General features: G+C 41.2%; 1 protein-coding gene across 8 annotated transcripts in view; it reads right to left on the bottom strand.

Moving 5' to 3' along the window:
- Positions 1 to 14106, bottom strand: part of EML4 (EMAP like 4) — a 180354-nt gene that overhangs the window by 23616 nt on the left and 142632 nt on the right. For all 8 annotated transcript variants that reach the window (XM_008254479.4, XM_008254478.4, XM_070069207.1 and 5 more), the window contains 4 exons: positions 7837 to 7988; positions 3710 to 3835; positions 3497 to 3628; positions 2751 to 2818 (listed from right to left, as the gene is read on the bottom strand). In XM_008254479.4, the coding sequence (XP_008252701.1) occupies positions 2751 to 2818; positions 3497 to 3628; positions 3710 to 3835; positions 7837 to 7988 (478 nt within the window). The remainder of the gene's footprint in view (positions 1 to 2750; positions 2819 to 3496; positions 3629 to 3709; positions 3836 to 7836; positions 7989 to 14106) is intronic.

Here is a 14106-nt window from a genome sequence, read left to right on the forward strand (position 1 = left end):
TAGAATTTGATGATTACTTTAGTTCCATCACTAGCTTGCCCAAGGCTGCAGCCAATCACCAAGACTGATGAGTTGCATCATTTAAGTTTTTCTAGGTTGAGGGTCCTGTATTCCATCTCAAAAGGTAAATTAAAATTCTTTATCTGCCTGTTCACCAGCATCACTTCCCTAGTGTGCCTTCCAGTGTAGGTCAGAAACACTGAGATCTCTGAGTTCTTTCTCTCACCTGCTGATTCTCCTTTCCCATCCCTATTTGATATACAGAGTACGTTCTATATACTGACACAAGTCTGTGGATTTCTTTTTTTTTTTTTTTTAGGATTTTATTTTATTTACTTGAGAGGTAGAAAAGTAGAGATAGAGAGAGAGGTCTTCCATCCGCTGGTTCACTCCCCAACTGACCGCAATGGCTGGAGCTGCGCCGATCCGAAGCCAGGAGCCAAGAGCTTCTTCCGAGTCTCCCACGTGGGTGCAAGGGCCCAAGGACTTGGGCCATCTTCTACTACTACCCCAGGCCACAGCAGAGAGCTGGACCAAAGAGGAACAACCGGGACTAGAACCTGGTGCCCGTATGGGATGCCGGCGCCACAGGCGGAGGATTAACCGAGTGCGCCATGGCGCCGGCCAAGTCGGTGGATTTCTTTGACACACTTTAAAAATCTCAACTAAGGCTTCCTTTAAGCCTTCAAGTCTATTGATTTCTTATTCTGGGATTTCTCTAATTCATTTACCTACCTATAAAATGTGTATGGTACAAAATTCCTTCGGTATATTTTGCATGTTGGTTTGGAAATAGAACTGGTCCACCCAGGACCACAGTAAGTACTATAAAACTGTCTGGAGCATTCTCTTTGAGCTGTTGAAGACCTGACATCCTGATGGGACAGGAAAGATATCTATAGTTTTGCTGAGGTCTATAGACAGTATAATGATTAAATGCCTTATGAAAAACTATTTTCAAAAATCAAAGTGGGGGCAACTGCTTGCAATGCTGACATTCACAATGGAACACCGGTTCAAGTCTGGTTGCTTTGCTACCAGCTAAAGCATCTGGGACAGCAGCATATGACAGTCTAAGTACTTGGGCACCTGCCATCCATTTGGAAGACCAGGATGGAGTTCTTGGCTTCTGGCTTTAGCCTGGCTCATTCCCAGCTGTTGAAGGTGTTTGGGGAGTGAATCACAAGATGGAATATCTCTCTGTCTCTTCCTTTTTTTCTGTATCCCAGAGATCTTCAAAAGCTCAGGTGGTTACTCACATGCTTAAGATTCTTGTTGCTGTTGTTAAAGACAGAAAATAATTTCCCCCAAATCTTACAAAGTGATTTGTCATACAAGTATTTGTTCCAAGTCTAAATGCTTTAAAACCACATGATGGCCGGTGCCACAGCTCACTAGGCTAATCCTCCGCCTGCAGCACCGGCACCCCGGGCTTCTAGTCCCGGTCAGGGCGCCAGATTCTTTCCCGGTTGCTCCTCTTCCAGTCCAGTTCTCTGCTGTGGCCCGGGAAGGCAGTGGAGGATGGCCCAAGTGCTTGGGCCCTGCACCCCATGGGAGACCAGGAGGAAGCACCTGGCTCCTGGCTTCGGATCAGCACAGCACGCTGGCCATAGCGGCCATTTGGGGAGTGAACCAATGGAAGGAAGACCTTTTTCTGTCTCTCTCTAACTCTGCCTGTCAAAAAACAAACAAACAAACACATGACAATCTATTATTGACATGTGTTTCGGGGGAAACCTAAAAACATACACCCCTTCTAAATTTGCACATTATCACCAATTACTCTCCTAAGCAACCTGCTTCTAAAATTCAGTGATTTCAGAACCAATCAATAGCATCTCTAGTTTTCCATGATTCTCAAAGATTCTGCAGCACTACACTGGATAAAGAATCTGAGTCATTTTTACTTTTCAGAAGTGCTAGTTTGTATCTAATAGCCAAAGGGGAAAACCTATTGCAAAAAAAAAACAAAAACAAAACCCTCTAAATCAGTAAATTTAATTAGGATTAAATGAGCTGATTAAGTTGAAATATTTTTAAATCATATAAACACAAATATTTATATAAATGTATCCACAATAGTTTCACCCCACTAGAAATTAGTAGCATTCTATACTTTTTAATGCATTTAACTTGAGAATTTACTTCATATTTTTCTTTTGATTCCTTAAAATATATAGATAAACATATATTACTTAATCTTGAAACATCTGTAAGAAAGTCATTAATGATTTCAGGAAATATATCTTAATTATGTATCGGTAGCATTCAAAACACACAGGACGGCAAATGCTGTAGCACAAACAACTTAAAAAAGCTTAACTGGGTATATCAGCAATAAATCCTTTCCCTGCCTAAAAGATAATGAGGTGAGAAATTCCCTTCTAATTTCACAAAGGAGACTCAAGTCTGTTGTCAATGAACCCTATCCTAACTACCCTATTTGTCATTTTTCAATTGCACCGCCTTTCCAAATCCCCCTTCCTATCCTCTCCTGACACATATTAAAATGTGGCTCCACAAGGGTAGGAGTTTTTGTTTTGCTCTTTGATATATCCCACAAATGCAACAAATGATAGGTGCTCAGTAAATAATTCCTGAATGATTGAGTATATATAACAGATATGAACAACAAGCATATTAGTATGCCATTTAAAGAGAACCATTCTCCAGTTCAGAAAGGAATATTCCTGAATAACGGTATAAACATCCCACCATTTCAGATTACTCAGCTCACTTCAAGACCCTACCTGCCTGAGTGCGTTCCTATGGCCACCACTGTGCCACTTGGATGAAAATCTGCACAGTGTCCTGGTTCCTAGAAGAGAGACAGACAGCTGTTGGGGAGTACATAAGAAAGTCTCCCTAGATCTATGGTGACAGTGGCAAAAACATTTGAAAATAATTCATTTCATATAAACATGGAATTCTAATCAACTTTATCATAGCCAATGAGAAATACATGGGTATGAGAGAAAAAGAATTTTAGAGCTTGGAGGGGATATGCTGGCAGAATGGTGAGAGAAAAGGACCAGCAGCTTGTAGCCAGGGAGGGGTACGAAAACAACAAAACACACTTGTGTATTTCTTTTAGAGTCTTCAAAGAAATTATATACACCTTTTGTGCCAGAAAAGGTGGATATCTAACTGGGTTAGGGAGAAAATATAGTGAGACCATTCAAAAGGAATAGAGTCTGTTAGTGAGCAGCATTTACTGAAACCAACTGCACCACCACATTTCCACAATCATGTATGTTCCATAGACATGTGAAATCTTTATGATTTTTACTACTGAAACTGACAGAAGAATTCATTTTTTTTACCCTGCTAACTTGCTTCCTAAAAGTGGGTTCATGTTACACTTCGAGATGAAACACTGCCCTCTTATTCCCGTCCCCTCTGAATGCAATGCTTAGTCCTTCTGCCTCTGCTATCCCAACTGCCAATGTGAAGCACTTCCATGGGGAGATTTTCAATCACATCTTGCTTCACTCACATCTACGAGCCTGGTCCATTCCAGCTTGTGTTCCACTGAATTCCACATGCACACCTGCCTGTCCTGAGCACATGTCAAGAGCAAGTCTTTGAAGGGATGTGTGGCAAGACCCCAGAGCTCATCTGTATGACCCTGAAAATGAAAGGCACTCATTGTTATAAAAACCAAAGTGTGTCATCAAAAACATCCAGTTAATAGCTGACATTGGCTTACCTGCACTTCTATTTGGAAGCCATCGTTAAATGTTCCCCGCAAAATAAAGTTTCGTGATGTACCTACTAAAAACTGATCTGCCTTCCCTTCTGCTACGGCTCTGATTGTGCCATACTGATCAGGGACCTAGGAAAAATAAATGTATGAAGTTACCATATATACACTAACATGCATTAATTATTACCTGAAGACTACATATTCAACTGGAAGCTACTGTGTGGCAATAAATGACAGAATTCCAGATTTGATGACAGAATTCCAAATTTGAAGACAATATGGTAATCCTATACTAATAGCAACAACATGTTTAGAAAATTTTATTTTATTAGAAAGAAATTATATTGTGTTATATTAACATTCTTTGCTTCAGTTAATTTTACATTTATATGATTTCAGAAGTCAAGAGGTTAGAAACAGCAAAAAAAAAAAAAAAAGAATACATTTGATCACATGAAGAATGCAGTCTTGTTTTTGCTAATTAACATTATTTATTGGCGCTAGCGCCGAGGCACAGGTTAATCTTCTGCCTGTGGCAACAGCATCTCATATGGGCACCGGTTCTAGTACTGGCTGCTCCTCTTCTGATCCAGCTCTCTGCTATTGCCTGGGAAGGCAAGGGAAGATGGGCTCCTGCACCCGCATGGGAGACCAGGAGGAAGCACCTGGCTCCTGGCTTCAGATTGGTGCAGCTCCGGCCGTTGCGGCCATCTAGGGAGTGAACCAGTGGAGGGAAGACCTGTCTGTCTCTTCCTCTCACTATAACTCTACCTCTCAAATAAATAAATATTAAAAAACCCACATTATTTATTTTTAAGATTTATTTATTTGTTTGAGAGGTAGAGTAATAGAGGGACAGATGGAGAGAAAGGTCTTCCATCCACTGGTTTACTCCCTAAATGGCCACAATGGCTGGAGCTGGGCCAATCTGAAGCCAGGAGATTCTTCCAGGTCTCCCATGTGGGTGCAAGGGCCCAAACACTTGGGTCATCTTCTATTGCTTTCCCAGGCCATAGTAGAGAGCTGGGTCAGAAGAGCAGTAGCAGGGAGGGACCTGAACTGGCACCCATATGGGATTGCCAGCACTGCAGGTGGAGGCTTTACCTGTTACCCTACAGCACCAGTCTCGTAATTAATATTATTTTGAATAAGTCATTTAGTCTTTTTCTGTAAGATGGCACGGCAATAAATGTCCTAGCTACTCTTGATTGTTATAAGGGTTAAAACATAAAAATAACACGTGAAATTTCTTTGTGAACTGAAAAACAGTAGCTACTGTACTACTGTAGAACTGTAGCTACAAGTTCTGCATCCTTGGATTCAATCAACCACGAAAAAAAAATTGTACCTCTACTGAATACATAAACTTTTTCCTTTTCCACTATACCATACACAATACAGAAAAACAACTATTTACACAGCAATCACATTGTAGTAATAAGTAATAGGGAGCTGATTTAACATGTAAGAGAGGAGGTGTGTGCGTTTTAGTATACAGATACTAGGGTCATGTTATATAAGGGACTTGAGAGTCTGGGGAATTTGGTATCCTGGGACCCTGGAACTAATCCTCTAGGAATGCCAAGAGAAGACTGTATCGTACACATAACTGTCATTGGGATGATTGGAAATCAACTTCAGATCGTATCATAAAGGGCAGGCTCAATCCCCTACTTTCTTTACTCCCTAAAATAAAGTCTTATCTACTTAAAAAAAAAAGTCATTAAGAGCACTCCATGGAACATCAATTTGAATGTATTAGATATGGTACATTCTTGGGGTCGGCGCTGTGCAGTGCCAGCATCCCATATGGGCGCCATATGGGATGGTCCTGGCTGAGCCACTTCCGATCCAGCTCTCTGCCGGGAAAGCACTAGAAGATGGCCCAAGTCCTTGGGCTCCTGCAGTGGAGTGGGAGACCCAGAAGAAGCTCCTGGCTTTGGACTGGCACAGCTCCAGCCACTGCGGCCAACTGGGGAGTGAACCAGCGGATGGAAGACTTCTCTCTCTCTCTGTCTCTCCTTCTCTCTCTGAGTTTCAAATAAATAAATACATCTTTAATAGATACAGTACATTCTTAGTGAATGCTACATTAATGCCATAATTATTCCAAAGAATGAATCTCAAACAATGTAATTCTCCTTTACGAAGTGGGATCCAAAACACTAAGCATTAAATGAAAACCTGTATTATAAATGGCAAAAGAAAGAGTAAACAAGATTGGGTAGCTTTTTGATTACAAAGGGCTATCAGTTACCTGTGAAAAAAATAAATGATAAAGTGGCGGGGCTGGCGCTGTGGTGCAGCGGGTTAACACCCTGGCCTGAAGCACCGGCATCCCATATGGGCGCAGGTTCGAGACCTGGCTTTCCACTTCCAATCCAGCTCTCTGCTATAGCCTGGAAAGCAGCAGGAGATGGCCCAAGTCCTTGGGCTCCTGCACTTAAGTGGGAGACCTGGAAGAAGCTCCTAGCTCCTGGCTTTGGATCGGCGTAGCTCCGGCAGTTGCAGCCAATTGGGGAGTGAATCAGTGGATGGAAAACCTTTCTCTCTCTGCCTCTCCTCTCTTTGTGTAACTCTTTCAAATAAATAAGTAAATCTTTAAAAAAAAAATAAACAAAGTGGCATTTCAACTATGCATTTAAGGTTATGATAAAGCAACTTTTTTACTATCTGTCTTGTTGGAAATAAAAATCCAAAGGCAGTTCTCTCAGGATTCTCTTCTTCAGAGATGTGTTTAGAAAGCATATAATGTGTAGAAAAGCACTGAGAACACATTCAAAAATTAAATCACCCAAAAAAAAGAAGCAACATTAAACTCAGTGAGATTTGCTCTTGCTTTAATAATCACTGGTCTAAAATATTCTTTTAATCACTTTACTTTCTGAAGCATCAATTCAACTAGCAAATTTTCACTGTGTACACATCTTGCTCAGGTTTAATAGTTATACTTGGTCTATGCCATGTAGCAGGTGCACACATACACACACACACAGAGCTAATTAACAATCATCATTAAGGTCACTCTTTAAAATATTATTTTCAAAATAAAACAAAGAAAATAGGGCCGGCGCCGTAGCTCACTAGGCTAATCCTCCGCCTTGCGGCGCCGGCACATCGGGTTCTAGTCCTGGTCGGGGCTCTGGATTCTGTCCCGGTTGCCCCTCTTCCAGGCCAGCTCTCTGCTGTGGCCCGGGAGTGCAGTGGAGGATGGCCCAAGTGCTTGGGCCCTGCACCCCATGGGAGACCAGGATAAGTACCTGGCTCCTGCCATCGGATCAGCGCGGTGCGCCAGCCGCAGCGCGCCGGCCGTGGTGGCCATTGGAGGGTGAACCAACGGCAAAGGAAGACCTTCCTCTCTGTCTCTCTCTCTCGCTGTCCACTCTGCTTGTCAAAAAAAAATAAATAAAATAAAAAAATAAAATAAAATTATTTTCAAACTTTAAAGTTAAACTGCTGATTTTATATGCTTTGGGCTTGGACAGAGTATTCAATGAACATGCTGAATAATTTTGGACCACTAAAAATATCTCATAAATAAACAATAAGCAAGTTAATCACTCTATCCAGCCTTTATTCTGTTTGATCTTTTATTTTTTCAAATTATTATTATTATTTTTTAATTTGACAGGTAGAGTTAGATAGTGAGAGAGAGAGAGAAAGGTCTTCCTTCTGCTGGTTCACTCCCCAAATGGCAGCCATGGCCAGTGCTGCGCCTATCTGAAGCCAGCAGCCAGGTGCTTCTTCCTGGTCTCCCATGCGGGTGCAGGACCCAAGCACTTGGGCCATCCTCCACTGCCCTCCTGGGCCACAGCAGAGAGCTGGCCTGGAAGAGGAGCAACTGGGACTAGAACCTAGTGCCCATATGGGATGCCGGTGCTGCAAGCACAGGATTAACCAAGTGAGCCAGGGTGCCAGCCCCTCAAATTATTTTTTTTAAATGAATGGTCTTTTTTTTCTTAAATAAGGTTATCCTAAAGGCAATTAAAAACTCTGTTCCATTGGAATGGAATGAAATTCTAAGAATGTACAGCAATTTTCAAAAAAAGTATAAGTTATCTTAATGTGAGACAAAATATATGAATTGAGAGGTTTAACATTTTTATGATTTGCTTTCTTTCCATCCTTACCTCTATTTCTCTTTCAGGATTCAGATCATGATCCCATAGAATTATTTTTCTGTCTTTCCCTCCTCCGGTTAATATCATCCCATTTCTCATCTGACAAAGTGTGAACACACTGCCATCATGAGCTTTGATTTGCTTGCTGATCTGATATACACCTAATACGATAAGGGAAAAATGAAAACATTAGTGATAAAACTTTAAAATAAGATTTATTTATTTGAAAAGCGGAGTTACAAAAAAAGAAAAGAGTTACAGACAGAGGAAGAGGCAGAGATTTTCAATCCACTAGTTCACTCCCCAAATGGCTACAACAGCCAGGGCTGGGCCAGGCCAAAGCCCGGAGCCATGAACTTCATCTGGGTCTCCCACGTAGGTACAGGGGCCCAAGCACTTGGGTCATCTTTCACTGCTTTCCCAGGTGCATTAGCAGAGAGCCATATAGAAAGTGAAGCAGCTGGGACTTAAAGTGGCACCCATATAGGATGCTGGCAGTGCAAGCAGCAGCTTGACCCGCTACAACACAGTGCCAGCCCCTAGTGATAAATTTTTATAAGACTTCAGTGAATCAGCAGATGGAAGATTTTTCTCTCTCTCCAACTCTGCCTTTCAAATAAACAAATCTTTAAAAAAATAAAAAAGGACAAAAAGAATCCTACCTCAATGTTCCTTTAACTTTCTTGTTAAGGTAACAGTGATACTATTCAATGTTTAATAACCATTGTTCACCTGGAGGTCAACAGCGCCAAGAATGACCTGTTTTATTTGCAGATGTGGGGATCTGGGGAAGGTACTGAGGCAAAGGAGGACCCTGGAAGCTCTGAGTAGAGAAGAATTTCAGTCTTTTACTAACCAGTCCAACTATACCAATGTGATGCTTAAATGACAACCCAGCTTTCTTAACTGCCTATACCATTTTACATAGGGTGGACAATGTGGGCACATAAAAAATAATTTTAAATACAACTCATGTAAAATAAGTGATACTTTGCCCTGTGCCCCCAAAAAATCAGATTCTCTTTCTTAAGGGTAAGGATACGATTATAGAATCGAAACCCTTTAGTATTCACAGAGTCTTACCCAGAGAAGCTCTTTAGCTAGTCAGTAAGGTGGTATATCAAGATGGAAACTTGGGAAGATGATACCTTGCAAAATTAGCTACTAGGTTCAAACTGGGAAGGTAGACCTTTGTTTAAATATGGCCAAAGTAGGCAAATAAATAAAAACCTGATACCTTGGAAAAATTAGAAACTTACAAGTTTAATAGTTCTTTCTCTAAAATTGTTTATCAGCCAATGAATGGATAAACAAAATGTGGCATGTCCAGAAATGGAATAGCAGTCAGCCCCCAAAACAATGTATGGTGACATGCTACAATACAGATGAACCCTGGAAACACTATGAAAGAAGGGAGTCAAAAACCCCACATCTTGTATGACTCCCTTTGTATGAAACGTCCACAACAGAAAAATCCAGAGACCAAAAGTGGTTCCTTAGGGACTGAGGGGAAGGAGGAATAGGGACTACAGTTGGGTACGGGGTTTCCTCTGAGGGTAATGAAAATGTTCTGGAATTATATCATGGTGATGGTTGTTGACACTGAATATACTCAAACTCAGAATTATACACTTCAAAAGGGTAAATCTTATGATATATAACATCTCCATATAGCTGTTACTGAGATTATTTTCTTTTTTAATCTTTTTTTTACTTTTTTCATCTTTATATTTGAACCGCCACTAGATTTATTTATTTTAAAGAGTTAGAGAGAGAGAGAGGTCTTCCATCCACTGGTTCACCCAACTGGCGGATCCGAAGCCAGGAGCTTCTTCCGGTCTCCCACGCAGGTGCAGAGGCCCAAGGACTTGGGCCATCTTCTACTGTTTTCCCAGGCCACAGCAGAGAACTCGATGGGAAGTGGAGCAGCTGGGACTTGAACCAGCGCCCATATGGCATACTGGTGCTTCAGGCCAGGGCGTTAACCCGCTGCGCCACAGTGCTGGCCCCTAGATTTTTAAAATTAACTACAATTTATAGGGCTTTAAAAATCAACAGCTGACTCTGAAAACTATCTCTGTGGGAGAGTATGAGTGGTTCACAGATGGGTGTAACTGGCAGGTAGCAAAGAAAGGGTTTGCTTGATTTAGCAGAGCTGGGAGCAGAACTCCAACAAACTTGCTATTGAAGCATGAGCCTCCAGTCACACTGACACTCATCATCTGAAAGTATATTTTAAGCTCTGAATGGCACAGTTGTGTTTGGTGGGATATCCAACGACTTATCACTGCTCTGACTGCTTTCATGCCGATCATGAAAGAGAGGACATCTGAGAGATGTGAATTTTTTGACACTACCGTTGCCTTTATTTGGGTATTACAAAAAAAGCAAATTTTAGTTTTATTTCTGTATGCATGGTCAGATTAACAATAGTCTGAAAATATTATTTGTAAATTATAAAAGCAGGAATGCAGTTTCTAAATTTACCATCAGAATGTGGAAAATGAAATAAAGTTTTTCTGTTCTTTATTCAGGCTCTTATTTCTTTTCTTTTCTTTTTCTTTTTTTTGACAGGCAGAGTGGACAGTGAGAGAGAGAGACAGAGAGAAAGGTCTTCCTTTTGCTGTTGGTTCACTCTCCAATGGCCACCGCAGCCAGTGTGCTGCGGCGGGCGCACCGCGCCGATCCGAAGCCAGGAGCCAAGTGCTTCTCCTGGTCTCCCATGCGGTGTAGGGCCCAAGCACTTGGGCCATCCTCCACTGCACTCCCTGGCCACAGCAGAGAGCTGGCCTGGAAGGGGGGCAACCGGGACAGATTCTGGCGCCCCGACCGGGATTAGAACCTGGTGTGCCGGCGCCGCTAGGTGGAGGATTAGCATATTGAGCCGCAGCGCCAGCACAGGCTCTTATTTCTAAGCATAACAAAAGACTCCCCCAGAGTGATAGAATGTTAGAAAACAATTTTCTCATGGGTCTCTATTTCTGATATTTCAGTTTAAACCAACAGTATTTGAAATAGTTGCCAAGAAAAATAATTATCTTCGAATTAAAAAACCTACTTTATCTCCAGGTTTAATAATATAGCTAATTCTATCTAAGCTTAATCAGAAATCTTTCCTCTCCCCTTTCTTCCTTACCTCTAACAGAAATAGTTTCCATAAAGATGAAGTTAACCTTGCCAGCCAAATAAAGATGTCTGGAGAGCTTTCTGTGCCTGTTTAACTATGTGAGAGCACTTCAAAAAGTTCATGGAACAAGAGTTAGAAGATTTAATGGGGCCAGCACTGGGGCATAGAAGGCTGGGCCTCCATCTACTACGCTGGCACCCTATATGGGTGCTGGTTCAAGTCTTGGCTGTTCCACTTCTGATGTGCCTGGAAAGGCAGAGGAAAATGGTCCAAACCTTTGTGTCCCTTCACACATGTGGGAGACCAGGAAGAGGGTCCTGGCTCCTAGCTTTGGCCTGGCCCAGCCCTGGCCATTGTGGCCATTTGGGGAGTAAACCAATGAATGAAGGCTCTCGATATCTCTCTCTCTGTATCTCTGCCTTTCAAATATGAATACAAAAATCTTAAAAAAAAAAAAAAAAAAGATAGGTTTGCATTGGTGTAAAAAGTTTTAAAGTCCATATACATGAGGGGGTCTTCAAAGGGGTAACAGGAAATGCTTTTTATGGAGAAAAAAAAAAGGTATTGATTAAAAAAAAATTTTGCACCAAAATAAGCTTTTATTTCCACTGTTCCATGAACTTTTTGAAGTTCCCTCACAGACTCAAATAGCAGGAAGATTTTAAATTTTATGTATTTTCTTAGCATTTGTGCAAATGTGCCCTTGATGAATATTTAAAGGGCAGATAAAATGGTGCTATTTCTTAGTTCCTAAGACAAAATTTAACAAATACTGAAACATTTTAATGCTGCTGTATATACTCTCAACATTGCTCCCACTCTTAAATATTATGAATTATGCCATATAATGATAATCTGAAACTTCACATATGTAGGAAATAAAATGGGTTGGAAGCATGAAAAAAATATATAGATGGCTGATGAGGCATAGAATATAGTTTTGGTTTATTTCCTATTTACTACAGTTAAAAGGATTACCTATAAATTATACTTTTGCCATCCAAAATTGTCCTTTTATGAGCCATGATACAAAGTGTACACAAATTTTGGCTGGTAATCTACCTGAGGTACAAAAATGTCACACTTGGGAACATGCAAACTGAATCAATCTATTGAAATTTGGGAGCAGGATTTTTAATATAGAAACTCCAGGCATTTGGTTTGGTCTAGGTTTCCACATTTCTTTCACTGCACTCACCAAATCCTTCCCAGCCATACTTATAGAATTGGAAACCCCAAATAAAAGAAAACAAAATTCTTGGCAACTTTCTCATAATAGTTTCAGTCAACAGGCCATTTTGTATATCCAGAACCTATGTTAGGAGATTGTTTCCTGTTTGTATATATACAGATTTTCTTGGTACAGAGGCTAAGCCACAAGCTTTTCTGACAAAAACAAAAATAAACACCTCTGAATCTCTCCCTGTCCCTTACCTGAACACACAACATTAAGATTAATGGAAGGGGTACATTTATTCACAAACTTGCCTCGCTGTTGGAGGATATGGCAACAATTTAAAAGTTGCTATTTTCATACACTACTCTTACTGGCATTTCTGGTACTGAACAAACGTGCCCAAGAAAAAATGAGAAATAAAGGGAGGGCATCGGCACAGTTAAGATGCTGCCTGGGATGCCCGCATCCCATACCAGAGTGCCTCATTTTGAGTTCTGGCTCTGCTTCCCATTCCAGCTTCCTGCACATGTGCACCCTGGGAGGCAGCAGGTGACAGCTCAAGTACTTGGGTCCTTGTCACCCATGTGGGAGACCCGGAATATGTTCCCAATTCCTGGGTTTGGCCTAGCCACAGCCCCAGCTGTTACAGAAATTCGGGGAATGATTTTCTTTCTTTAAAAAAATAAAAACATTACAGGTAGAGGTAGAGGTAGAGGTAGAGAGGTAGAGAGGTAGAGAGGTAGAGGGAGAGGTAGAGGTAGAGGTAGAGGTAGAGGTAGAGGTAGAGAGAGGAAAAAAACAAACAAAAAATCAGGGATAATTAAAATACTTTATCTAGCATACAACACCTAAAAAAACACAGTATCAAACCCAATCAATCATTGTAGGATAGACACGAACCCTTGGGGCCCAAGGGTGGAAAACCATGGTTTGGGTGTGGTTTGTCCTTAAAGCATACATGTGCTGGAAAGCTGGGCTTCAGTGTGGCGAAGTTGGGAGATGGGACCTTTGTGGGGACAGATTATTCCTCACATTCCCGAGGGTGTACTCTCTAAAAGGGTTACTTCTTTTGTACCCTGGTTAGTTCTCATGAGAGCATCGTGAGCCTGAGCTGAGCCTCACCTCTCTGCTTCCAGGACTGAGATGTGATTATCTGCTTCCTCCTGGACACTTTCATCGCCTTCCTCTATGATGTGACACAGATGAGAGGACCCTCAACCAGAACTGAGCTGATATGAGTACCATGCCCTCGAACCTCCAAAATAGTGAACTAAATAAAGCTCTTTCTTCAGAAGTTAAAAAAAATACACAATCATAAGACAACTATAATACTAAATTTAAATTCTGCATTTCAGTGAAATCAATACCACTCCAGTTTTATTTCTACACTGATATCCAAAGGTAAAAAAGTTATTTCCTTAATAAAATGCAAGACAAATGATTTTCAAACAGTACCAAGTGCTAGTCCTGAGAATGATTACTGGAGAAGACAGACACATAAATTGGGTCTTTCTCTCCAAGCAGGGGAACAGGGATTCCCTTATTCACGACTTAGAATGATTTCCATGGTCTGATGCAGGTACTCGAGAGAGAGAGAGAGCAGGAACCGTCAGATGTACAGGGAGCAGTGGATGAATAAGAGAAGTCAGCACATGCTATTCTGCCAATCCCCAGGGGAAAGGTCTCAGGACCCTCAGGCTGGTTCCCCATCATGTCCCTTCTCTCTCTTTGGTGGATTCTTAGGGACTGACTGCCCTATTAGTTCTATTTCTCTGGCTACCACCTATCATTTTTCTCTGTTCCTTGTTTACTGATTCTAAACCAAGGTCTCCAATTTTTTGCTCATAATTTTCTACTATGAAAGAAGTACATGATATTCTGGATATTCTTTCCAAGTTTTACTGTTGTTAAATGATATGGAAAAATGAGGTGGGAAAACGGTTATTTTCAACGTCCCTTCTCTAAGATTTACTAA

The sequence above is a fragment of the Oryctolagus cuniculus genome, chromosome 2 (assembly GCF_964237555.1).
Source record: "Oryctolagus cuniculus chromosome 2, mOryCun1.1, whole genome shotgun sequence".
Lineage (NCBI taxonomy): Eukaryota > Metazoa > Chordata > Mammalia > Lagomorpha > Leporidae > Oryctolagus > Oryctolagus cuniculus.